General features: G+C 36.2%; 1 protein-coding gene across 1 annotated transcript; it reads right to left on the bottom strand.

The window, feature by feature from the left end:
* Positions 1–442: 442 nt before the first annotated feature.
* Positions 443–27,095, bottom strand: SDHAF4 (succinate dehydrogenase complex assembly factor 4). Its single transcript, XM_074190008.1, has 4 exons — positions 26,783–27,095; positions 26,279–26,416; positions 15,800–15,946; positions 443–1,993 (listed from the first exon to the last, which is right to left on the bottom strand). Exons 1-4 carry the CDS (start codon positions 27,093–27,095, stop codon positions 1,884–1,886), a joined length of 708 nt encoding a protein of 235 aa, XP_074046109.1. The 3' UTR covers positions 443–1,883.
* Positions 27,096–27,239: the final 144 nt, after the last annotated feature.

The raw sequence follows: 27,239 nt of genomic DNA, 5'->3' as shown, positions 1-27,239 counted from the left end.
TTCTTGTCTTAAGTTCCATCTCACAATGCCTCTGTGATCTTCTGAAGTCAAACTATATTTTTTTTTAAGGTTTTTGCAAGGCAAATGGGGTTAAGTGGTTTGCCCAAGGTCACACAGCTAGGTAATTATTAAGTGTCTGAGACCGGATTTGAGGATCTGAACCCAGGTACTCCTGACTCCAGGGCCAGTGCTTTATCCACTGCACCACCTAGCTGCCCCCACAAACTATATTTCTTTATAAAATTGAGGTCATGATTTTGCTGGTTTTCTTTTTGTATACTGTCTCCTGTTTCTCTCTACTGATAAGTCTTCCTATGTTGTATCATTATTCTCTAAGACAAAAGTTTCCAAATTTCATATAAAAACATCATATATATATGTATGTATATGTGTATTTTTTTAAAGTGGTGTAACTTTTTATATATATTCTGTCCCTTTTCACAAAACAATCCACACACAAATATTTTTTAGCTTGCATTTTATTTAAATAAAATTATTCATCACAATTTTATAACAAAAAATAAAACTTATTCATAAATTTACATAAAATATCAAATAGTCAATGAACTGAATTTACTGTCAAAGGTTAGAACTCTCCACCAGAGTGCTTATGGCTCCTTAAGCCAATTAATTGGTTTCCACCAGTCCCACTTACCAAAAGGAAGTCTGGCTGGTGGAAGAGCATTTTTGCAGTATATGGGGATAAAAGTGCCTAACCCCTCCTTCTGGTGTAAGGACCAGGTCCTTTCCCCTTGAAATAGCCTAATCCCTGCTTGCCACCTATGTTGGGGCATACAACCTTCACTTGTAAACCTCCCTTTCTGCCACCTAATCAACTGCTGAGAATTTTTCATATGTCAAATTTGATTTCAATTAAAGGGAAGTATTTATTCAAGAATTATATTTAAGGGTGGCTAGATGGTACAGTGGATAGAGAACCGGCTCTGGAGTCAAGAGTACCTGAGTTCAAATCTGGCCTCAGACACTTAATAATTACCTAGCCACATGGCCTTGGGTAAGCCACTTAACCCCACTGCCTTGGAAAAAATCTAAAAAAGAAAAAAGAATTATATTTACAAATATCCAATAATCTACTGCCTCAAATTTCCTGACCTCACAGACAGACTTTTCTATTAGCAATGTGGTACAACCCTCAATTTAGAAAACTATACTATTATTTCCCCAAATCACACTAGAAGCTCCTGAAGATCAGAGTATATGCCTCTTTTTGTCCTTCTATATTTTCCTCTCCCTCAATCTAGCACAGTGCTCGATATATAGAGAAGGTATTCAATAAGGACATGCTTCACTGAAATGCTGGTTATGCTATTATTCACTTGGCCAAACCTTCCTTTGTAGATAATGATGGTATGCTAGTCTAATTTACTTTACTAATTTATTTAAATTATCAAAAATTCCCAATTAGTAGAAATGAAATGGATCATTTGGCATAAATAATATAATTAATTTCTTTTAAATTTCAATTATGGTGTTTCATGTACTTTTTTCCAGTTTTCAATTAAGAAGATTAGAGACTAAACCAAGAAATATACATTATGGCATTTTATGTCCCAATAATACCTTTTCACACAATTAATCTACTTTAACTCCATAAAAAATAAATTATAAAATTTATCACATAAGCAATTTTAATTTAACTGATAAATTAACAGTAAGTTCTGAACATCATCTCTTCATAAACAAATTTGTAATAACAAATATCCTAAAACAAGAAATAATCTTTTCTGAATAAACAATCTCCAAATCAGATTTTTTTAGATTAAAAAAAGGAAGAAACACAAAGAAATTAAACATGTAGAACTTAAATTTAAACATACTACATTCAGAAGAAGCAACCAATTAGTTTGTCAAAAGTTGGACCCCTAAAAATCCACACAACGTCCTTTTCGTTCCCAATCTCCATATCGAGTAGGTTCAGGGCCTCTGGGGCCACCCTTTTCCTTTGTAAGAGGATTGATATCATCTGGAAACTCTAAAGAGAGAAAGAAAAGAAATATTAATCATAAAGCTTAAGAGTGGATGAAATACAGAACTACAACAGTGTAAAGAATGTTATCTCTTGAGAACTACAAGTTTCAAAAATACCACTGCAAGTCATTCTTATTTTAAAATTATTATAAAAATTTGTTATTTCTTCCTTTTACTGCCATCAACTAAATAAAGAAATGAAAATTAAATATGCAAAGTCTTAAATATGCAAAGTCAAGCAAAACAAATTTTCCACATTAGTCACATCCAAAAATATGACTCATTCTAAGGTGGCATGCTTCATCTGTAGTTCTCTCAACCTATAGCTTACCACTGCACTGTTCAGAATTCTCATGCCTTTCAGTATTTCAGAACCATAAAGTTCTTGTCATAAAACTAGTTCTGTTCACTTTACTTTGCCTTAGTTAAGAGAGGTCTTCTGAATTTTCTATGAAACTGTTAATTACATCATTTCAGATGACACAATAATCTCCTATTGCTTTCATATGCCATAATAAATTTAGCTCTTCCTCAATAGGTAGATATTCTCTTAGTTTCCAGTTTCCTCTTTTTTTTATCTCTTTGGGTTATGAGTCTAAACAGTAGAATAACTGGGTCAAAAGTTATGCACCATTTTATAACATTTTGAGTATGGTTCCAAATTGTTTTCCAAAATATCTGGGTCAATTCTTAGCTCCACTAAAAGGACACCAAGAATGCCTGTTTTCCTGTATCATCTCCAAGATATGTCATGTTCAGATATCATGTTCTTTTTTTTTTATCTTTCCCAGTCTGATGGATATAAAATGGAACACCTCAGAGTTGTTTTAATGTGCATTTCTTAATTACTAATGATTTGGAATGTCTTTAGAAAACTGTTCATGCCCTTTGAAATAAATTTATCTAAAGGATAATTCATCTTAATTCTTAAAATCTTGCCCCAATTTAAATAGATGTTTTTCAGCTATAATGCACTATCTATTCTAGGATGAAGCAAGGCAAAAAGTTACACAATTATAAACAAGAAATTATTGCTTGCCTGCCTGGTTCTCAAACTTCTCCTAGAAAACTAATCACAAAACAGTGGGATTATATAGATAGTATTAAAGAGTTCTAATATTGTAATCAGTACCTTTCAAAGACTTTTAATAGAAAAACTAAAAGACTAGATTCATTTTTCTCTCAACTTAGAAAGGTGGTCCAGATTACTGAGGGAATGCACGTAGTATCTCTGTTTTATCCCTTTTCCCCTAGCTCCACCTGTACTTATATAAATAAATTCATCAGTTCAATATGCAACAATCAGTTTGGGTGAGCTATGTGAATAAAGAATTCTTTATCTTACTTTTTACTTTTAATTCATTTTTTTGTTTTTTAGATTTTTGCAAGGCAAACGGGGTTAAGTGGCTTGCCCAAGGTCACACAGCTAGGTAATTATTAAGTATCTGAGACCGGATTTGAAACCAGGTCCTGCTGACTCCAGGGCTGGTGCTATATCCACTATGCCACCTAGCCACCCCGAAAAAAGAATCTTTAAGGTGAATTCTTTCTCTTTCAAATAATTCATTTTTAACACATACAACTATTTATCCTAGTACCAGATTAGGAGGGATGTCGCAGCCAGGTGGCACATTGGATAGAGCATTGGCCTTGGAGTCAAGAGGATGGGAGTCCAAATCTAGTCTCAGATACTTGACACTTACTAGCTGTGTAACCTTGGGTAAATCACTTAATCCTGAATGTCTCACATCTAAAGCCATCTCCAGTCATCTTGATTAATATCTGGCTACTGGACCCAGATGGCTCTGGAGGAGGAAGTGAGGCTAGTGATTTAGCACAACACCCCTTCCCTTCCACTCAAAATCCATTTCATGTACTCATTATTGGCATCACCTTCCTGATGTCATGTTCTTCAAGAACAAAGGACAAATATCATCCATCAGATTAAGAGAGGGAGGGTGGGGAGAGGGGAAACTAGAATCTGCTAACAAAATTTTACATGAAATTCCTTCACAAACCAGTCAATTCAATTAACATTGTTTAAGTACTCACTATGTCCCAGGCACTATACTAAGCATTGAGGGGTATACAAAAAGAAGCAAAAGACAGGTGGCACAGTGAAGTCAAGAGAGAACTGGGTTCAAATCTGACCTTTAGTCAATATGTGACCCTGGGGGGCAAGTTACCCAACCCTTTTGCCTCAATTTCCTCATCTCAAAAATGAGCTGAAGAAATAGCAAGCCCCAAAGAAAGAAAAGCCCCAAAAGGGGTCACAAAGAGCCAGCAGATAAACTAAACAGAAAACAACTAAAAAAACAATTCTCAAGGAGCATACAATCTAATGGGGGGGGACAACATGCAAACAAATACATACAAAACAAATGGAAATAATTAAAAGAGTAAAAGCATTGGAATTAAGAGGATCTAAGGAAGGCTTTCTATAAAAAGTAGGATTTCAACTGGGACTTCAAGAAAGCCAGAGAAGGTAGCGGCTAGGTGGTACAGTGGATAAAGCACCGGCCCTGGAGTCATGAGTACCTGGGTTCAAATCTGGTCTCAGACACTTAGTAATTACCTAGCTGTGTGGCCTTGGGCAAGCCACTTAACCCTATTTACCTTCCAAAAACCTAAAAAAAAAAAAAAAAAAAAAAAGCCAGAGAAGTCAGTAGTTGGAAAAGAGGAGAGTACTGCAGGCAAGGGGGACAGTCAGAGAAATGCTTGGGGCAAAAAGGTAGAAGTCTTGGTGATCAGAGAACAGTCAGAAGGCCGTTATCACTGAATCAAAGAGTATGTGTGAGGGAGAAAGGTGTAAGAAGACTGGGAAGGTAGGAGGGGGCTAGATTAGGAAGGGCTTTGAATGCTAGGGTATTTTTTATTTGATTTTGGAGGTAATAGGACACCACTGGAGTTTAATGAGTACAGACAGCAGCAGAGTAAAAAAGGACAGACATGTGATCATACCTAAGCTTTAGTGACTGAATGGAGAATGATTAGAGGATACCCCTGAGGCAGGCAGACCTACCAGCAGAGCTTGAACTACAGTGGTTCAACAGAAAATAACCAAAAAGCACATGAAAAGAAAAACAATAACATTATCTCAACTTACTAGGATATTGAAAAAAACTAACTATAGTTAACTGTATTTTCTAGGTAAGCAGGAGGGGCAGCTAGGTAGAGCAGTGGATAGAGCACTGGCCTTGGAGTAAGGAGGACAGGAATTTGAATATAGTCTCAGACAGTTGCCACTTACTAGTTGTGTGACCTTGGGCAAGTCTTTAACCCTGACTGTCTCCAGGGCCACCTCCAGTCATCCTGATTCATATTAGGCCACTGGACCCAGCTGACACTGGAGGAGAAAGTGAGACTGGTGACTTAGCACAGTCATGCCTCATTTAAATCCAGTTCATGTGCTTGTCATGGCATCACCTCCCTGATGTGGTCCATCTTCAAAAATGAAGGACAAACATCATTAGGTAAGCAGGAGTGAGGTCTTTTTTAAGTCTTGTTTTTGTAAGACTTTCCACCATGTATTCATACCACTTAACCCTTACTACAGTATATTGAAGACAACTTAAACCTGTGATTCAGAGTCTTCAAAGTCTCAGCACCTGCATTCTAATCTTAGCATTGTTATGGTGCTTTAGGATTTGCAAAGCACTTTTAAAATCTTATTTCCTTTTATCCTCATACCAAATCTGGGATATGTCTAGCTATTAAATACCTAAGGCCATGTTTAAACTCCCATCTTCTTGACTATAGGTCCAGCGCTCTATTCAAATAGCCACCTTGCTAAACATGCATTAGTTGAAGTAGAAGATATGAGTACACATGTAGAAGATATAGGATATTGTATTGAATGTTTACTAAACTGAGGCCATATTCTGGATTTTTAAAATAAATACTTGTCAATAATTTGTGCCTCTTTTCCCTGAAATTTAAATACAAAGAGGAGATTTTAGTTTCTTAATTAAAGGTTTATAAAAGGTTCTTAGAAATCATTCTAGGGTGGCTAGGTGGCGCAGTGGATAGAGCACTGGCCTTGGAGTCAGGAGTACCCGAGTTCAAATCTGGCCTCAGACACTTAATAATTACCTAGCTGTGTGGCCTTGGGCAAGCCACTTAACCCCATTGCCTTGCAAATACCAATAAATAAATAAATAAATAAATCATTCTGGTCCAACTCCTCATTGCACGGATGAGAAAAGGAAAGCTCAGAGAGATGATGGGACATATCCAACATCATACAAGTATAAACAGCAGAGCCAGAATTTAAATCCAGATATTCTAGCTCCAAGTCCAACACTCCACTCCACCACAATGCCTCAACTAGCAGAAAAAATTCATGCATTTGGGAGGTGAGGTTGACTAAGTACTTACTATGTGAAGGTGTCAAAGAGCTCTGGTTAATCTAGGCTTTATCATATTAAAGTGGTCTTCCCTCTGCCTGATTTTCATTGGTCATACTGCTAAATACTTTTAAATAGTTGTGGTGTCAAATGAGCAAAAGCTATCATTCCTTAATTTAAAAAAAAGCTTGTCCAGACTTTTGTTTTTACATAGTAATTTTTGTAAATCACTCCTCACTGCTCCCAATTCCACCACCATATTGAATCTTCTTTTTAACAAAGAAAAAAAAAGAGCAAAGTACCTAATGGCGACCATCTGACAATGTAAACTGTATTCTAGTAGTATGTGGATACTCTTCTCCATAGTTATGTTCTCTGGACTACTGTTGGTTTTTCCAATTACTCTGAGTTTGGCTCTTAGTAATCTTTACACTAATACTATTTTTAACCACTATTATATTGTTCCTTTTAGTCTTTTTTTTTCTCTGTGTCACTTCATGCAAATCTTCCTGGTAGTTTTTTCATCTTCAAATCTCTCATTTTTTTATTACCTTATGCTATTACGACTATATTTACAAATTAGTTTTTTCAGCTATTCCTTGGTTGAGAGGCACTCATTTGTTTCCAGATACCATAAAGGCTGTCTGTTATTAATATTTTAGCTTCTGTCTTCTTGAAGCATATGCCCAATAGTGGAATCAATGGGATCAAGTAATAACTTCTTTTGCCTCAGTTCAAAGTGATATTTAGGAAGGTTGGACTAATTCACAGTTCTATGAAATCTGATAATGTGCCTGTCTTCCCAGAGTTACTCGAGATTATTGTTTCTATTTAAAATCAACTCTGTCAATCTACAGGGTATGAAGAGAAACCTCAAAATTCCAGATATGTATGTATATGTGTGTGTATGTGTGTGTATGTATGTGTGTGTATCTCAATCAGACTTTTATCATTTTGACAGTTGGCAAATTTTTTTCCCACTTGGGCCATTTTCCTTTTGTCTTCACTATTTTATATATTACAATTATTCACAATTACAGTGACATAAGGCAGACAAATACAGCACTAACCAAGTAAACTGGCACCCTCAAGACCCTCAATAACCAGTATTGTAGAAAACTCAGGTGAGCCCCAAAAAGACACTTAAACATCTACTCAACTCACTGAGCTGAATCACTTTTTCCAACTTGTCTTACATGTAAATGACACATTAGATCTTAAACATAACTATTTTCTTAGCAACAAAGTGAAAGAAATAACATCACAATAAAAGTAACATAAGGCAGAAATAATGAAAATATCAGAGCACATATGTAAATCTGGAGTCTCCCTCTCCCACCAAGTTTCTGTAGGAGAGAATGGTCTTACATTTAAAGAAATCTGGCAGGGTAAATACATGAGTGAGAAAATCCATTTGTCTAACTCATCTTTTTTTCATTTTCAGTCAAATCCTCTCCCTTCCTACATCCCCTCCTCCATTGAGAAGGTAATACTATACTCATCATACAAATAAAGTCATGCAAAACATATTAACTATATTAACAAAAGTGAAAAAATGCTTCACTCTGCTCGAATTCATAAGTTTTCTCTCTTTAGATGGATAGCATTTTTTGAGTTCCTTGGAATTGTGTGGGTGATTGTATTGATCAGACTGGCTAAGTTGATTACCATGAAAATACTGTGACTGTGTTCACTGTTTCTGTTTCTGCTCTCTTCTTTTCCCATCAGTTCATATAAATTTTCTTAAGTTTTCCTGAAATCATTCCTTTTGTCATTTCTTGCAGCAAAATAGCATGTCATCACAATTATATAAAACAATTTATTCAGCCAACTGATGGACATTTCATTATTTACTAATTCTTTGCCACCACAAAGAGCTACTATAAATATTTTTGTATAATTATTTTTCTTTTCCTTTGATCACTTTGTACAGACATAGTAGTGGTTATCATCAAGTAAAGGATATTAACCATTTTATAACTTTTGGACATAGTTCTAAATTGTTCTCCAGAAGAGCTGAACAAGTTAGGTTTCATCAACAGTACATTAGTAAGCCTATTTTGTTTTTTTGCAGGGCACTGGGGTTAAGTGACTTGTCCAAGATCACAACAGCTATATAATTATTGTGCCTGAGGCTGGATTTGAACTCAGGTCTTCCCAACTCCAGGGCCTGTGTTTTAATCACTGTGCCATCTAGCTCCCCCTGTAAGCCTATTTTCCACATCCCTTCCATTAATATTCTGTTCTATCATGTTGGCCAATATGGATGAGTGTGAGAAGGTACCTCACAATTGTTTTAATATACACTCTTCTCATTTTTAGTGATTTGTTGCATCCTTTCCCTATGATTACTGTTAACTTTGATTTCTTCTGAAAATGCCTGTTCATAGACTTTTGATTGTTTATCAATTGGGGACTGATAGCTTTTATCTTTATAAATCTGGTTCAGTTCTCTATATTATTTGAAAAATGAGAACTTTATCAAGAATTTGGTCTTAAACTCCCCGCAACCTTTCCACCCCCAGTTTTCTACCTTTCTTCTAATTTTGGTTTCATTAGTTTTGATGGTACAAAACCTTTTTAGTTTCATGTAATCAAAAAAAAAATACTCTCTGTCTTTTGCTTGGTCATGTTCTTACATCCACAGATCTGACAGGTAATATTTTTCCAAGCTCCCTTAATCTGCCTATGATATTATACTTTAGGTCTAAGTTTCATACTTATTTTAAGTTTATCTTAATAAATGGTGAGAGATGTTGGTCTTTGCCTAATTTCTGTTTTCCAGCTTTCCTAGAAGTTTTTGAAAAATGAGTGAATTCTTGTCCCTTAGTTCTGTTTTCTGTGTACCTAATCTGTTCCACTGACCAACCATTTCATAACTTATCCTGTATCAGACTTTGTGGTATAGTTTGACACCTGGAATTGTTTTAACTCATAATTCTTGAACTAAAAACTTCTAACATCCTCTTTCTGTCTCAAGAACTGGCCATAAAAGTTCCTCTACAAAGAATGCCTTTGTGTTGAATGAATGACTCCACTGATAACTTGAGGTGATTCACTATGCTTGACTCACTGGACCCAGATGACTCAAACTAGCTGCTCTGCTGGGTCATTTCTCTGATATTCTGCTTCCAAATTGATCCTCTGTTCAAATGAACTTCCTATGCAAAAGCAATGTAATTAATTCATTATTTCTAGTTTAGCTGATAAAGTTCTGAAATCTGTTATTTTACCTCTAATTTTTCTGGCTTTAGATTCCAGATCCTCTCAGTAAACAATCTAATATTGTTTTAGTTAATGACCAAATTCTTATCATCTAAGATTATGAAAATTACATTTTGTTCCATAATCATAGAGAAGGTTTGATATCCCTATTATTAACTTAAAAGTTCAATTACTCAATTTCTCATATACAAGTCATTGAAGCATATTCTATTCTCTGTGGTGGTTAGTATACTCTGGGCTCCACACTGCCACTTATAGATAATTATTCCATTACAATACCCTCTTCTTTTTTAATCAATTAATTTGCAAGGCAATGGGAGTTAAGTGACCTGCCCCAGGCCACACAGCTAGGTAATTATTAAGTGTCTGAGGTCACATTTGAACTCAGGTCCTCTTGACTCCAGGGCCAGGACTCTATCCACTGTGCCACCTAGCTGCCTCTTAGTACCCTCCTCTTTTTAAATTCATTTGCCATCAGTCCATCCCAACTCAGGATTCTAGAGCAGGTTACATTCAAGTGAGTAACTTGTTTAAGACTCCTGAGGCAGACTTAGCTTCAGTAACTGCTTCACTCAGAACTCTGATCAGACCTCTTATATAACACAAAAACTTCCCTTTATACTAAAATGAATTCCGGAAAGCCTAGGTCACTGAGATGATGGGAATCAATGTACATAAGTATGAAACCTTCCAACAAAAATATCATTTTGAAAGTTCATATATTTACTTATTCATTCATTATAAAGATAAGGACTGGACCTTGATTTAACTGACTTGGAGAACTCCTGAATGAAAAAAATACTACATAAATTGATTTAACTTATATGGAGAACTCTTGAATGAAAAAAATTCTACATAAGTATCTATGTAGACAGGCACTGATTTGCTCAGTTATACAGCCACACTTGAACTCAGGTTTTCATGGCTGAGGTCAATTCTCCACCCACTATGCAACTACCTCTCACTTGTTCTATGTCAGCATAGAACTACTTCTTTTCTCCTTATTTATAGAATCACTCCTAAACCACTCTGCCTTAGTGAAACCTGATTTCTACAGATATAATTTTTCATGAATCTTCAATGGAATCTCCTTCTAAATTCACAGGGTAAGTAAAATGCTTGGTAAACTTCTAGCTCTCTATTGTCATTTTCAGATTGGGCAACAGGGAACACAGTGGACAGAGCACTGGCTTTGAAATCAGAATGACAGGAATTCAAATCTGATCTTTAGATACCTACTAGCTGTGTGATCTTGGGCAAATCACTTAACTCTGACTGTCTCACATCCAAGGGTCATCTCCAGTTGTCCTGATTCCTATCTGGTCACTGGACCCAGATGGCTCTAGAGGAGAAAATGAGGCAGGTGACTTAGCATTGCACCCCCTCACTCAAATCCAATTCATGTGCTTGGCACGGTATCACCTCCCTGATGTTGTGGTCTTCTTTGAAAAAGGACAAAAGAAAAATTTCCAGATTACTGTTCCACTATTTATTCCATAATCAGGGAAGTTTTGATATCCCTATTATTAACTTAAAAGTTCAATTACTCAATTTCTTCTGAAATCCATGTTCATCATCTTGTATTAACTTTTTCACAGCTCATTAAGCATCTACAATCTATCCCCCCCCAACTCTTATTTATTTGCTGTAATCTGTATCTCTCCTCTGGTCCCTTAACATTTCTAATTTTACTTGTCTCTCTACATGTGGTAAACTTTAAAAAAAGTATCCTTTCTAGTACTCTAGTACTAGTACTCTAGTTCTCTGTTCCTATCCAATGGGAAGTTTGCTTATATATTTCTTAAGGAAATATATTTCTTTCATACATGGCTTTTTATGAGAAAAAAATTATTCTACCCTATAGTAGAAAAAGAAAAAAGTCCAAAGGTCTGGGTTCAAATCCCAGCTCTACTATTTACCAGACTTACAATGCTGAACAACTAATTTTATATCTCTAAGCCTCAGTTTCTTCATTTGTAAAATCAGATTTTATGTGTGTGTGTGTGTGTGTGTGTGTGTGTGTGTGTGTGTATGTATACTACCTAATTCACAGGGTTGGCCTGAGGATCAAAGTTATATAAAACACTTTAAAGACCTGAAATCATTCTATCAGTGTAAACACTTCTTAAAGCTGAGTATCTCTTTCTTCCTTGATTGGGATGAAAACTCCTAGACAGCTAGAATAGTGTTTTATTCAACTCTGCAATACCACAATGTCTCACCAATTTCTGGTAGTGAGCCACAAATGAAGGGATCTCAGACATATTAATTAAAGACTACACTTTTGTGGAAAGGAGGGTGGGGAACTTAACAACTTTGTGTATATATTACATTATCTAAGAGTTACATAATGTGCCTGCCATTTCCTAAGAACTTCTGAAAAAGTTTTCTCAACTTTTATTTTTAAAGAAGAGAAATGAATCAGTCTAGCTTGGTACTTTAGGATCCTAAAGGATTTACCTGTTTATCCCTTAACAAAGAAACAGCTATCTTCCAAATACTTTTTTTTGTTAGAAATGCCTCTAGATTTTTCACTTTCTAATCATACAATCATACAATTTCTACTTTGTTTTTGAAATGTTTATCTCTTAATAGCTTCATACATTTGTGTTTAAGCCATCTACTTACTGGCACAGTCACACTTTGAACCTTATGTTTTGGAACTGTTCCATCTGTAATGTCTTCTTAGTGTTATCTGATTTAGGAGAGACCTCATTTTTTTATAACCTACATGGTACGATCAACCTGAGCTCTGTCATTTTTCTACTGAATTTTTTGTTTTGGCTTCTAATGCAAATAAAAGGTCTGACTTGATTATTACGCATTAAATTATCAAAAATGCTATGTTTTTCTCAATTAAGCTCCCCTACCCTATATTACTTATCAAACACCCTAAAATCACTTAGACTTAAAGTGATAAGTATATATCAAAAGATGTAAAATGAAGGTAGAGTCAAGACAGTGGAAGTAGGGGCAGCAACCCAGTAAACTTTCTACATTCCCCTCCAGACAAGTTACTGGTGATACAATTTATTAACACTATAACAATAAAAAATTCTAAATAATTATTTAGAATGTGAAGAAGTAAAGTCATCATCACTATACTTGCTGATTTTTCAGTTGTGGAAACAGTCTCATCATTTAGTTTTCTCTGGATAGTAATTAAGCTTTCTTCTCAAGAATTCTCTTCTTATTTCTTTGTAATAAGAATACCAGTTCTCTAATAATAATAATAGCAAATAGTTAGCATTCATATAGTTATTTACTACATGATAGGAATTATGCTAATAGTTTTCCTTAGACACTACTCAGTTAAAATGTAAATGTCTAAGATTCAGTAGCCTCTTTTTTTTGGGGGGGGGGGTAAGGGAATGGGGTTAAGTGGCTTGCCCAAGGCCACACAGGTAGGTAATTATTAAGTGTCTGAGGCTATATTTGAACTCAGGTCCTCCTGACTCCAGGGCCCGTGCTCTATCCACTGCGCCATCTAGTGGCCCCAATTATCCATTGCCTCTTAAAAGATGTCTAGTCTCTATGAAGAAATTATAGAATCTGGTGCTGCATAGCTATATGTGTAGCTTTCCTTTCCCTCAATAAACTATAAACTCTTAAATGAACAAGATTTTTGTCATATATCTTTTTTGGCTCTTAGGACAATAGAGGAAATGTTTTTAAAAATAAAATTTGGGAACAGCTAGGTGGCGTAGTGGATAGAGCACCGGCCCTGGAGTCAGGAGGACCTGGGTTCAAATCTGGTCTCAGACACTTAATAATTACCTAGCTGTGTGGCCTTGGGCAAGCCACTTAACCCCATTGCCTAGCAAAAACCTAAAAATAAAATAAAATAAAACAAAATTTGGTAATATGTAATAAGTATGTGCTCATTAAGTGACTTAACTTTTGAATTTTGCTATTCCCTGTCTATATCATGTTTTTGGGGAAAATACCTCATCAATTGTTATCCTTTAAAGTATGAGCAATATAGAGCAATTTCCTTCCTTTATGCCATATGCAGGCAAACAAAAATCCTCTTTGGCAAAACAAGTACATGTCAGCTCTGAAAGGACACCAATTCACCCATGAGATTAGCAAGGGATAGATTCACTCTATGGTACCACTGTAAGAGAGAATTCTCCAAAACACATTTTTATATCTGTAGTATTGCTTTCAATAAATTCTCTCAGCAAACTCACATCAAGTGTCAGAGGACTTCCTAATTTTGAAATTGATATTTATAATCCCAGACGAATTACTTCCAGAGGAGCAGCAGTGAATAAGAACATACTTCCAACTGTGTGTAGCTATCCTCCCCAACAAATATCTGTGCACTGAAACTGTCATCCTTTCTGGTGATGGTTGGAACTATCATCTCATGGTTATTGTGTCCTTAAAGTATGAAATGAATAGGTATTTGGTCCTACAAGTCATTGGCATTCTGGAATCCTAGAACATTTCTATGTTGTCACTGCAAAGAACTTGAGTTTTCAACTCAAGTGTTGTAAAAGTCCTAAGAGATTGTCTTGTGCATTTTACTAAGTAGTCTTTCAAATTTCACAGATATGATGACTGATCTGGGTAATAGACTGAAACATACCAATGTAAACAAATTAAAGACTAACCAATACAAAATTACAAAACTCAGTATCATGATCAGCACTTTTTTATCTGAGATAGTATTACTACGTAAAGAAATTATCTATCAGAATTCAGACCCAGGAATTTTGATCTAAAGGTCCAGAATTATGTGTTACTAGCATGCTCCTTTTGTGTTAAAGAGACAGATAAACCAATAATGGAATTTGGAAATCTTTTTTGTTACTCTGAGAACCCTGTCACAAAGCAAGGTAAACTGCATTTTGATGATAATTTTACCATAATTTTCAATTCTCCAGACCTATTAAATTTTTCAAGCTTCTACTACACTGAAGTGATTCATATTTAGAAATATTTGGTAGAATCCCTATCGTAAACATCTTCATGAAAAGGTAAACTGTTTCTTGGAAAAACAGCCAAAGAAAAAAGTTTAATTAAAGATATCTCATTCCCTTTATAGTCTTTTCATTATCAGATAACTGTAAATAAGAACTTAGTAACTAGTTCATCAATATCTTTGGAGTTGCTTGCTAGAAGGATATATAAGTTAACACTGAGGAAAAAATAAATTTGCTTCTATATGAGAATCCAGGATAAGGAGGGTTCATTATGAATTTATATTTTACAAAATCCTTTATTATTTTATTAAAGTTTGACAATATATTATTTTAACAGCTCCATATTTGAAATAATTTCTTCAATGGGCCAAAAAAATTTTTTTTGGACCCTTCTTAATTTTTTCAGAGCCTTCTTATATCATTTTTTCCAATTACATGAAAAGATAGTTTTCAACATTCTTCTCTTCGTAAGTTTTTGAGTTCCATATTTTTCAATTTCTCTCCCTTCCTTCCCCCTCATGACAGTGAGTAATCTGATATAGGTTAGAGATGCACAATTCATGTTTAACATATTTCCATATTAGTCATATTGTAAAACAAGAGTCAGAACAAAAGGGGAGAAACCCCCATAAAACAAGTTTTAAAAAGCAAAAATCATATGCTTTGGTTTGCATTCAGACTCCATAGTTTTTTCCTTTGGCAATGGATGGCATTTTCTATCACAAGTATTTTAGAATTATCCTTGATCATTGAACTGCTGAGTGGAACTAAGTTCATAGTTGATCATGACAAAATGTTGTTGTGAATGTATATAATGTTCTCCTAGTTCTACTCACTTCACTCAACATCAGTTCATACCAGGCTTTTCTAAAGTCTGTCTATTCATGATTTCTCATATATCAATTCATTCACATTCATATACCATAATTTGTTCAGTCATTCCCTAATTGATAGGCATCCCCTCAATTTCCAATTCTTTAGCAGAAAGAGCTGCTAAAATATATGATCTCCTTGGGATATAGACCTAGTAGAGATATTGCTGGATCAAAGGGTAAATTCAGTTTTATTGCCCTTTGGGCATAGTAGGTATAGAAAACTCTTGGTAACAAAACTCTGTAATTAATGCAGATCACTTCCTGCCCTCCAACTTACACTGGGTATCCTAGTGCACCTAGGCTTATCGAGTGGGTATGTGACAGAGGCTGATTGTCTATTTGCATACCACACTACCTTTCAAAAAGTACAAATTTTTATTATACTTCTATGTGTATGTATGTACGCACATATATAAATTTTTATTATACTCACTTTCGAGTGGCTCCTGTTCTAAGCTTGAATCTTCTGGAACATCAAGTCGTCCTTGAGGTAACTTGGGCTTCTTAAGAGCTTCCTTGGTTGATCCAGACTGTCCTTGACTAGAATTTGTTCTCCTCAAAGAACTACATAGAGAGAATCCTATGAAGATGGGCAAATGTAAAGATGAAAAATAAGGTATTTTATTTCTTCCAAATAAAATCAAAGAATAGAGAAAACAAGAATTTTTAAAACACCCTCAACTCCTATTAAAAATAAGAAAAAACCTAGAAACAAAGTGGGTGTTCATTTTTGAGAATTAGCTGGATTACTTATGATATATAAAAGCAATGGGGTTATTATTGCAATGTAAAAGAAATGACAAATATGCAGAATTCAAATGGTGTAGCAATGGAGATATAGTGGACTTTAAAGTCAAGAACAACTCAGTTCAATTTTTATTTCAAACATTAAGCTGCACGAACCTGGTCTTAACCTATTTGGATTCCATATCTGAAAAAAATTACTGTGAAGATCAAATAATATTTATATAAATCACTTTGCAAACCTCAAAGGAATAGATATGATGGCTAATGTAGAAACATAGCTCTAGAGTTGGAAGATTCTTCAAAGTCCATCGAGTCTACCTCTCATTTCACAGATGAGAAAACTGAGGCCTGAGAGATTATATGACTTGTTCAAGGAAACACCAGCAATAAGCATGAGATTTAGGCTTTGGTATCTGACCTGAGAACAAGCACTCTTTACAGCGCATTCTATAAACCTCCTTATCCTAGATGAATTTATGTGGAACAAAGAAAACAAACCAGAAGAATACTATATACAATGCTTACAATGATATATTAAAAACATTAAAGGAATATGAACTTAGAGTGATATAACAACCATTCTCTCAGGACTGAAAATAAATAATAAAATGGATCAGGTTTTTTTTTGGGGGGGGTAGAGGCATGGGATTACTGGTAAAGAATGTTTCATAAGGCTAGAGATAGCTGGGTACTTAGAGAGAAGACGAGTTTGAATTGTTTGGGCACTTACTAGTTGTGTGAATTGTCTGCAAGATACCAAGTTTGGCGCATATAGATGGATATTACTTCATTGTCTTTTAGCAAAACGTAATTTTATTATCTCTTTTAAATTGGGTCTGTTTTTGCTTTTGTCTGAAATCATGATTGCTGTCCTTGCCTTTTTTTAAAATTTAAGCTGACACATAATAGATTCCGTACCAGCCCTTTTAAAACTTGGTATGTGTATTTGTTTCAAGTGTTTTCTTATAAATAACATATTGTTAAATTCTATTTTCTAAACCATTATGCTATTCCACTTGTTTTATGAATTCATTCTATTCAAATTCATAATTATAATTACTTGAATTTCCCTCTAACCTATTTTCTTTTTATCCTTGCCTCTTTTTGACTTATTCCCTCCTCAAGATTGTTTGCTTCTGAACAGTCCCCCCAAATCCATTCTCCTTTTCATCACTACCTATTTTCTCTTCTAAGGCATCTCTTCTATCATAATCAACACTCACCTGTGCCTTCTATGTAAAATTTGTTTCTTCAGTCTTTTCAGTTGTGACTGACTGGCATGACCCTATTTGGGGTTTTTCTACGCAAAGATACTGGAATGGTTTTATCACTCTTCTAGTAATGGAAAAGTTCTTTTTTTTTAATTTTAAAATTTTTTTCCCAATTACCTGTAAAGATCGTTTTCTATCCTTTCTACCAACCTCCCTTATAGCAAGTAATATGATAGAGTGTATACATGTACAAAATAATAAAAGTTCTTAAGTTACATAGATCACTTTCCCATATAGGAATATAAACAGTTTAACCATATTAAGTCCCTTATTATTTCTTTCACATTTGCCTTTTTTATGCTTCTTGAACATTTTATTTGAATGTCCAATTTTCCATTAAGTCCTGATCTTTTCATCAGGAATGCTTGAAAAGTCCTCTATTTCATTAAATGCTAATTTTCACCCTGTCCCCCCCCCCAAAGATAATACTCCACTTTGCTGGGTAGGTTATTTTTGGTTGTATGAGTAACTCTTTTGCTTTCCAGAATATCATATTCCAAGCTGGATTTGAACTGACTCCAGGGCTGGTGTTCTATCCGCTGTGCCACCTTTGCTTATTTCTTGATGTCTCAAGGAGTCATTAATTTCCACTCACTCAATTGATTTCTGAGGAATTCTGTGACCTTCTGTATCTTTTTCCATTTGGTCAATTCTGCTTCTTAAGTTCTTCAGTAAATTTGTGTCTTACTATTTGGTCAATTCTGTTGCTGTTGTTTTTTTAAAGTTATTTTCTTCAGAATAACTGAATTCTCACTTCTTTTCTCAAATTTTTCTTCTAATAATCTCTTTAGCTCTTCTAAGAATTCTTGTTAAGTTGTCATTTGTGGTTTTTTTTTGAGGTTTTGCTTATAAACTATTTTTACATCATTGTCTTTTTCTGAGTTTGTGTCTTGATCTTCCCTGTCACCAGAGTAGCTAGTAGGAAGGCTATACAAAGTTTCAGGCTTATCATTTTCAGAGCTGGTTCTGGAGAGTCTATAATATAGTTTTCAGTGCTTCCAAGTCAAGGTATCCAGGTACAGGTGTAGTCACTGCTCTTCTAATTCATATTCCTGATCTCTCTCTACCCAGGAGGAGCCTCTGGTCTCCCACAGACACAAACACTGTTGTTCCTTTCTACTTTTGAACCATGACCAAGTCCCCCCAATAGCTGTTTGTCACAGACCTCTTTTTCTGACTTTCGAGGTTGAAATGAGCTATAAAAAATATCGCACCTCAAGCTTTTGATGGCTACCCCACTCTAGAATTTGATTTGACTTGTTTGGAGGGGAATGAAGGGAAAGTTTTTCTGGATTGCTGCCCCTACTCCACCATGTTAGCTCCACTCTCATTTTGTACTTTTTTCATTCACTTACCACTAAATACTGTGCAGAAAGTTATCTGTATGTCTTATTGGTCTGATAGACTGACTCAAATTTTATGTCTCTTAAAGCAACTAACTTAGAGAACACTTAAAAAAACAATGAAGACTTAAGCCAGTATCTCTTTTGTCTTTAATCTAGGACTGGACAATAATTATCGACTGAGGAGCAATGCTAGAAAGTATCATTTATTTTGTAGGGCAATTTGGATGCTCTGATATGCAGCCTTAGAATATGAAGACTTTTCTGACTTGGTGTTTGGGTTTGTTTGTTTTTTTTCCCCAACAAATGCCTGTCCACACTAATGAATGCCTAAGGTGGAAACAGCCTAATGGAAATAAGTGACAGAGGACAATAACCACATGCTCAGTTGATGTTCAATCATGTCCAACTCTATGTGACCCCATTTGGGGTTCTCTTGGCAAAGATACTGAAGTGACTTGGCATTTTTTCTCCAGCTCATTTTACAGAAGAGAAAATGGAGGTAAAACAAGGTTAAATGACTTGCCTAGTATTATATAATTATAAGTATATGAGGTCAGATTTGAACTCAGGAAGATAAGGCTTTCTGACTCCAGGCCTGGTGTTCTTATCTACTGTGCTGTGGTCAGTAACTTCTACTCATCATTTCTTCCCCAAAGATGAAGGATTCTTAACCTGGGATCCATGAACTAAAGAGTTTTTTTTTTTGAAAACTGTCTTTCCGGGGTAGCTAGGTGGTGCAGTGGATAAAGCACCCGCCCTGGAGTCAGGAATACCTGAGTTCAAATCCGGCCTCAGACACTTAATAATTACCTAGCTGTGTAGCCTTGGGCATGTCACTGAACCCCATTTGCCTTGCAAAAAAAAAAAAAACAAACAACTGTCTTTCCATATACTTGATTTCCTTGGTAATTTTATATATGTTATGTGTTTAAAAAATTCCATGAAGGGATGAATAGCCTTCATTCATCAGAGTGCCAAAGGGTTTCACAAAATAGATCAATGATGTCAAATTCAAGGAGAACAGTATCTCAAATTGATTCAGAAAAATCAGAAATTATACTGTACTATATTTTTATTCACTTTGTTAAAACATTTCCCTATTACATTTAAATATGGCCCCCAAGTTATCCAGGCTAAGACTTTGATCCATTTGCTCTAGAGAAAGCAGGCTTTAGATTTCTAGTACTCTCAAAGGGAGATGAGAAAAGTAGATAAGAAAATAAACAGAAAAGAGGCCAAAAATAAATGGCTTGTTCCCAAGTAGACCATAGCCTTTTCAAGCCTCTTAGTCTCAGATTAAGGGGATTTTGCTATTTCCAAAGCACTATGAATGAAGCATGTCAGCACCAACAAAAGGGTCAAGGTACAACTGACCATAGAACTTTCTTTTTCCTTAAATCCTACCCCCTTTTATAATACAGGCTCCAGAAATTATGTCCTAGTTTTGCTAATTGGATAATAATGACTACCATGTGCAGTTATATAAATTAATATTTTTTTCAAAGGCCCCAAAACCTACCAAAAATTCATATATCTTAGATAGCTAATTTTTTTTGGTTTAGATATGACTTTTTTTACAAATGATTTTTTATACATTACTAAAATATTCTTGTTTAAAGTAAACATAATACCCCCTTGACCCCCAAAAATAGACCCTTATGAGCAATTAAGTAAAGGAAAGAGAAAAAAATTAAAATTAAAATAAAAAAAATAATAGGAGCAGCTAGCAGGCGCAGTGAACAGAGCACTGGCCCTGGAGTCAGGAGCACCTAAACTCAAATCCGGCCTCAGACAACTAACTAACAATCACCTAGCTGTGTGACCCTAGGCAAGTCACCCCAACCCCACTGCCCTGCAAAAACCAAATAATAATAATAATAATAATAATAATAATAATAATAATAATAATAATATGCTTCAGTCTGTGTTCCAACACCACCAGTTCTATAGAGGGTGGATCACATTCTTTTCCTTTTTTTTTTTTAAAAGATTTTGCAAGGCAATGAATGGGGTTAAGTGGCTTGCCCAAAGCCACACAGCTAGGTAATTATTAAGTGTCTGAAGCTGGATTTGAACTCAGGTACACCTGACTCCAGGGCCAGTGCTCTATTTACTGTGCCACCTAGCCATCCCATGGATCACATTCTTAATGATAAGTCCATCACAAAAGCTACTTCCATATTTTTCCACTGTTGCCATTGTTGACTACAACTCCTTCCATTCATACTTCCCCACGATCATACACTATATTTTCCTCTCTCCCTCTTCTTAAATGTGCTGTAGGGTAGCTGAGTGGCGCAGCAGACTGATCACTGGCCCTGGGGCCCAAGAGGCCCCGAGCCCATATACCACTCCAAGGCCCAGCAACCACCCGGCCCTGTGGTCCTGAACAAGTCATCTAATCCCAGCCCCTTGCAAGAAGCAAAAAAGAAAATGTGTTATATTAGATAGCTAAATTGTTAAAATTATAAAAGAGAATTTTTTTAGTCTATCTTCATATCAAATGCATCATATTTAAGATATTTATTAGCTGGCAGAAATTTTGTGAGCTAAGAGAAGTTAAATAATACCTTTGGAAATAGATATCTATGCAAATCTTCAGTTAAATTTTTTTTCATTTTGGTGCCAGTCATTCTAGTTCTAAATTTATATTTTAGTCTAAGGATATATTAAGTATATATTCTACCATTATTTTATTTATAAAACAGCAGCTAGTAGTAACACAGGTACTAAAAGGCTAAGTTGAAAATACAATCACCATAAATATTTTAATCGTTTAAAGCAACATTTTATTCCTACACTCTTAAAGCAAGAAAATACAGCCTTCTGATCTCTCTGGAGTCCTCCTCATCTTACCCAATTCTACCTGAAAAACTTTCATCCTGAGCATTCCTCTTCTCATTGATAACTTTCTCCCAAAGGCTACCAGTTTAGGAATATTCTTTTTTTTTCTTTTTGCAAGGCAATGGAGTTAAGTGATTTGTCCAAGGTCACATAGCTAGGTAATTATTGTGTCTGAGACTGGATTTAAACTCAGGTCCTCCTGACTTCAGGGCTGGAGCTCTATCCACTGCACCTCCTAGCTACCCCAGGGATATTCTTCATCTCATTCATGCCTGAGCTTTCTCAGAATCTTCATTTTTTTCCTTAAGCGTTATGGGTACTTATCCTCTATTGCTTCCTTTCAGCTTTCTAGTGACTTTGTGTTTATGTACTATATGTATATGTCTCCTATTAGAATGGTGTCTGATTTTTAATAAATTATTTCTATTTCTTACTGGTCTGCCCTTACATATAGTAGAAAGAACTAGTCTCATTTACAATAATCTCTCTGAGCCTCAGGATTCCCAAATATAAAACAGATTCAGAGTCAGAAGGGACTCTGGAAGTTATCTATTCTAATACCTTTACAGATGAGGAGATTCAGGCCCACAGAAGTAACCTCAACCATAGTCTCATAAAAAGTGGTAGAACCACAATTTGAATTCCATCTTTCCACTATACTGGGAAAAAAAAAAAGGATATTGTAAATGAGCATTATTATTCATCAATAATCAATCCTTTCCATGATAAACTTTTAAGTATGTATTCAAACTGGATGTTTTTCTGGGTGACTTTGAACTATTCACATAAAGTTTTCAGCTCAAGTCATGATTATCATCAATATCTGGCTATTAAAATAAGTTTACTTTTCACTCCTCCCATTTTAGCAAGAAAAGTTCATTAGTCACAAAAATCTGTCCAAAATTCAGTTTACTATAGCTTTATGAAACACTCAAATATCTTACCTGCTAAATCATGTTAGTTTAGTATAATAGAGATACATAAAAAGAAATTCGAGCACTCGCATATTATATTCTAAATCTAAATGATTTTACATTTAGTACCTGGCTAACTGGTTTTCTGCATTTGACTACTAATTTAATGTTTTTATTGTGCATTAAATAATTCATTTTGAAATGGAAAATTCTCTATTTCCATTCCTATAAGAACAGTGTCTACTCATGCAGTATTTGTCTTTGGATTAGAAAAACTGAAGTTTAAAAAAATCCTGAAGTGTCTAGTATCCAATATGTTATATAGCTTCATGTGTCTCTTAAGAGATAGTCACAAAAAAATAAATCAAAAATAAAAAATACAAACAAAAGAGATAAGTCACAAATGTCCTTGAGCATGAGTTTGAAAAGATGCTCAATTAGAAAAGTCCAATAGGTAGACCTTCTAAAATTATAAACTCTCAAATATTTTTTCAAAGCTAATAAATACTGACCAAAATGTTAGACAAGCTAAATGTTAAGTGAATGATATCCATTTTTAAATCACAATGGCCTTTTCTTAATTCTCTGTCTCTTAAGTTTTGTTCATATAACCCTCTTTTCAGGTCACCAGTCTCTATGGACTCTTGTAAAACTTTTCTGATCATTTATTCTTAGTCTCTTAAGGCTGGTTCTATTTTATTTAGCCCCTAAGAGATATACTTCCACCAACAGTCACCTCCCAGTCTTAATTCTCTTTTGTACTCTCACTCCCTAACCAATGTCATCTTTCCTACCATCCTGCTATCATTTTCAAATATTCCCTCAATATGAATGACTCCCAAATCTTCAACTTTTAGAGTCCTAATCTATAACTAATGTTAGCACTTCAAATGAAATATATAAAAAAGTGTAATTAATTTTCCTCGTTCCTCTCAGTTTTCCTAACTATATGGATGTCCCCAGTTACTCAGGGTCAAATCCTGAGTCATCTTGGACAATTCTATCCTATTTAAAGCAAAGCAACAGGTACTAAAAATTACCATGTGAAAGTAACTGTCTTAGTAGTTGGAATACAAAGACAAAAAAAAGATCACCAACTTCAAGCAGCGTACAGTCTACTTGTTTGATACCTTAATATTTAATCACTTTCCAAGTCCTCCTGATGTTTATATATTTGTTCCATTGCTTTTGCTTAGGAATTGGAAATTGAGAGGATCCTATCAGTTGGGGAATGGTTAAACAAATTGTGGTATGATTGTGATGAAATGCCATCATGCTGTATATGAGAAGGGGTATGGTGTCCCAAAAACTTGGGACTTGTATGAAATGATATAAAATGAAGGGAGCACAATCAGAACATTTTATACATTAACACCAATATTGTATCTATGATCAGCTGTGAAAAGAATGAGTTACTTTGATCAATCCAAGGATGCAATTCCAAAGGACACATGAAGAAAAATGCTATCCCAGAGAGAACTGATAAATTAAGTGATGATGGATGTACATTTTTTCATTTTTTTCTTGTCTTTTTTTCTCTTGGCAAAGTGGCTAATATGAAAATGTTTGCATGATTTCACATATATAATGATATCATATTACTTGTCTTCTCAATATATAAAATATTTTAAAATACATATTAAAAAGGTTAAATTTCTTTAAATTTTTGAAGTGTTTTTGGTCTTCAGGTTAAGGCAAAAATTTAGAATAAGGAATGTCTTTTAAAAACTGGCATCCAGGGAGCTAATCCAATCAAGAGTTTCATTGTGTGTTGTTCTGGAAGCAGGCAAATACCCCCCCCCCCAAATAAACAAGTTTCTCTTGAGATATGCAAGAAACTGGCCGGGGGAGAAATGTGTGGGAAGGAAATATCCTCAAAATTGGGGTTTCAAAATTATATACCCTCAAAATGGGCTCAGTATAGAGAAAGGTAATTGGTATCAAACAGGAGGGAGCATTCCTAATCAGACCCAAATGTGACAGAGAAGTTTCAGAGGCCACTTATATATACCAATACCAAGCTTAAAACAGCAAGGGAAATTTCTTTCACTTACAGCCAGAACTTCATTCATCTAATCAAAAATCTGCAAGTCTTACTTGCCTGACAGACTTAACAGCAGAAAAGTCTAAGCTATCTGTTTTTGCCTATATACTTTTATGAGCACTAGGACCATATCATTATAACTATATCAAACAATAACTATAATATTAAATAATGTAAAGTTTACAATTACTACATCTTCCTTTCAATTTCTACTGCTGTTGCCCTAATTGAAAGCTTTTGATTTTAGGCCGTATTAACTTCCTAAATGGTCTGTCTCTCCATATCATCTCTTCCCTTTCCAATATGACCTTAACACTACTATCAAAGTAAATCTTCTTAATATGCATGTTTGATCATGTTAATATCCTGCTCCAAGACCTTCACTGCTTCCCTACTAGCTAGAGGATGCAATATTATCTTATTCTGGTATTCAAAGTAATTCACAATTTGGTTCCAATCTACATTTTTTCCCCTTACACTATTTCCTTTCAGCTCTTGTTGGGTCTTATGCACAAATCAATATAGAACAAAGACCCTCTATGTTTCCGTACTTTGAAATTCTTTTCTTCTTTTAATAACTAACATTTTGTTATTCTCTCATTCATCACTGATCCTTCCAGTATATATAGTAACACACTGAGGGCAGGATCTGATTTTTTAATTTTCCCATGTCCCTGTGAAACCCTTATCTAATGACCTACACGAGTCACATGTCAACCAAAAAAAGCTTAAAAAATTTTGGGCAGCATTAAGAAAAGCCTAGAAATAAAACTGTGTTTATATCACATAATACCCTATTCCATGTACCATATCTAGAGAGCTGTATTCAATTATGGGCACTATATTTTAGGCAGGACACAGTAAGCTGGACAGTGTCAGAGGGAGAGAAATCATTGTCTCAAGGCCATGACAAATAACAACAGGGAAGAACTGAGGATGGTTAAATTGAAGGGGAAAAAAAGACAGACTATAACTCTATTTCAAGTATTTGAAGGCTTATCACGTGGAAGAATAATCCCCAGAAAACAGAAATGAGAAGTAACACAAGAAAAACAGAGAGACTAATTTAGGCTTGACAAAAGTAAAACTTTTTTTTTAGTTTTTTTTTCAAGGCAAATGGGGTTAAGTGGCTTGCCCAAGGCCACACAGCTAGGTAATTATTAAGTGTCTGAGACTAGATTTGAACCCAGGTACTCCTGACTCCAAGGCCGGTGTTTTATCCACTGCTCCACCTAGCCGCCCCAAAAGTAAAACTTCTTAAGATTATATGCCAATAGAATGGGCTTCCCTAGAAGAAAGCAGGTTCCTACTCAAGTCAATTAAGCACCCTTGAGGTCTGCAAGAAAAGGCTGGATGTTATTTGTCATTCAAACTGCAGAATGAGATATATTTCTGGGACTGGGTCAAAGATTTAGGAATCACACTTGCAACTTGTTTTTTTTTAAGGCAATGGGATTAAATGACTTGTCCAAGGTCACACAACTAGGTAATTATTAAGTGTGTGAGATCATATTTGAACTCAGGTACTCCCTACTCCAGGGTTGGTTATCCATCCACTGTGCCCCCTAGTTGTCCCAATCACTTGCAACTTTACGGGGATACATCTACAGAAGAGAAAAAAGAAGAGGCCTCAGAACAGAGCCTTGTGTGCCGCCGGTGCTAAAGGGGCATGGATGAAATCAAAGTAGACTTTGGAATTTGCAAGAGGAAAGGAATCAAGAGAGAACCACGTCACATGTCTCTCACCCAAGCCCTCGCGTAAAGGGACTGAGCAGAAGCTGGAGTCAGGAAGGCCCGGGTTCAAGTGCGGCCTCGGCCCTGCTGGCTGTGTAACTCGCTCGTGCCTTGTTTGCCTCAGCTTCTCGTCTATAAAACAGGGACCCCCTGAGGAAGGGAAGGGCGGGTCACGGTCAAGGCCGGTGCGGCCGGGCCCTCGGCACATCAGGGGCGAAGTGGGCTCGGGACGCATGCGCACTCGGCCCCTCCCCCTGCGCGCGGTTAAAGGGGCGCACCACCTTTTGGCCTAGGCTCATCCCCAAACTGAACGGGGGGAGTCCGTCAGAATTAGGGAGCACAACAGCTCAGAGCCCCGAAGGCAAGGGCAGCGGCTGCGGGGACCCGGCAAAAGGAGGAGTGTGTGTGTGTGTGTGGGGGGGTATCCTAACGTACGCACGCTCACATCCCGGGGCCCAGCCAGAGCCCCCAACCATGGCCCGGCCGCCCCGAGGGGCACAAGAGAATACTCCTTACTTGTCGTCACCGGGGCCCACGAGGCGCTACGATAGGGACCCGCAATGAACGGCCGCGCCAGCCGCGGAACCCCGCCCGCGGCCATGGCGAGGTCGCCAAGCGCCCCTCCCGACTTCCGGCAGTCACCATCCGGGCCCCGCCGCCGCCAGGGCGCGTCTGCCGGAAGGGGCGTTCCCGGGCTGCGCGGCCACGCCTCCTCTCTTCCGGCCGCGGCGCCAACCCCTCCCGGAGGATCCCCCGGGAGCGTGACCCGCACCCCTCCTTTCAACTGCAGAAATGTTTTTGTTTTTTGTGGCGGGATCCCTCCCAACATCTTTCATCCATAGACCCCGACTTTAGCCTCGAACTTGAATTTCTCTGGACGTAGTAAAATTACCGCTCCCGTGTGGAAGCCGTGAAGCCTATGTGCAGCCTGCCCCCCCCACAGGGCCATTGAGTCACGGACGTCACTACGTGC

This window comes from Macrotis lagotis, chromosome 5 (genome assembly GCF_037893015.1).
Source record: "Macrotis lagotis isolate mMagLag1 chromosome 5, bilby.v1.9.chrom.fasta, whole genome shotgun sequence".
NCBI lineage: Eukaryota > Metazoa > Chordata > Mammalia > Peramelemorphia > Peramelidae > Macrotis > Macrotis lagotis.
The sequence above is the reverse complement of the archived record's forward strand: the minus strand, read 5'-3'. Positions and strand labels throughout refer to the sequence as shown.

Excerpts from the sequence above, each read along its gene's own strand:
- SDHAF4 (XM_074190008.1), bottom strand. The coding sequence starts at position 27,095 with ATGTTGGGAGGGATCCCGCCACAAAAAACAAAAACATTTCTGCAGTTG. Across the intron at positions 26,417-26,782 it reads GTGGGCCCCGGTGACGACAA|GGGGTCCCTGTTTTATAGAC; the intron begins GTAAGGAGTATT and ends TCCCTTCCTCAG. Across the intron at positions 15,947-26,278 it reads CCCTTTACGCGAGGGCTTGG|GATTCTCTCTATGTAGTTCT; the intron begins GTGAGAGACATG and ends CCATCTTCATAG.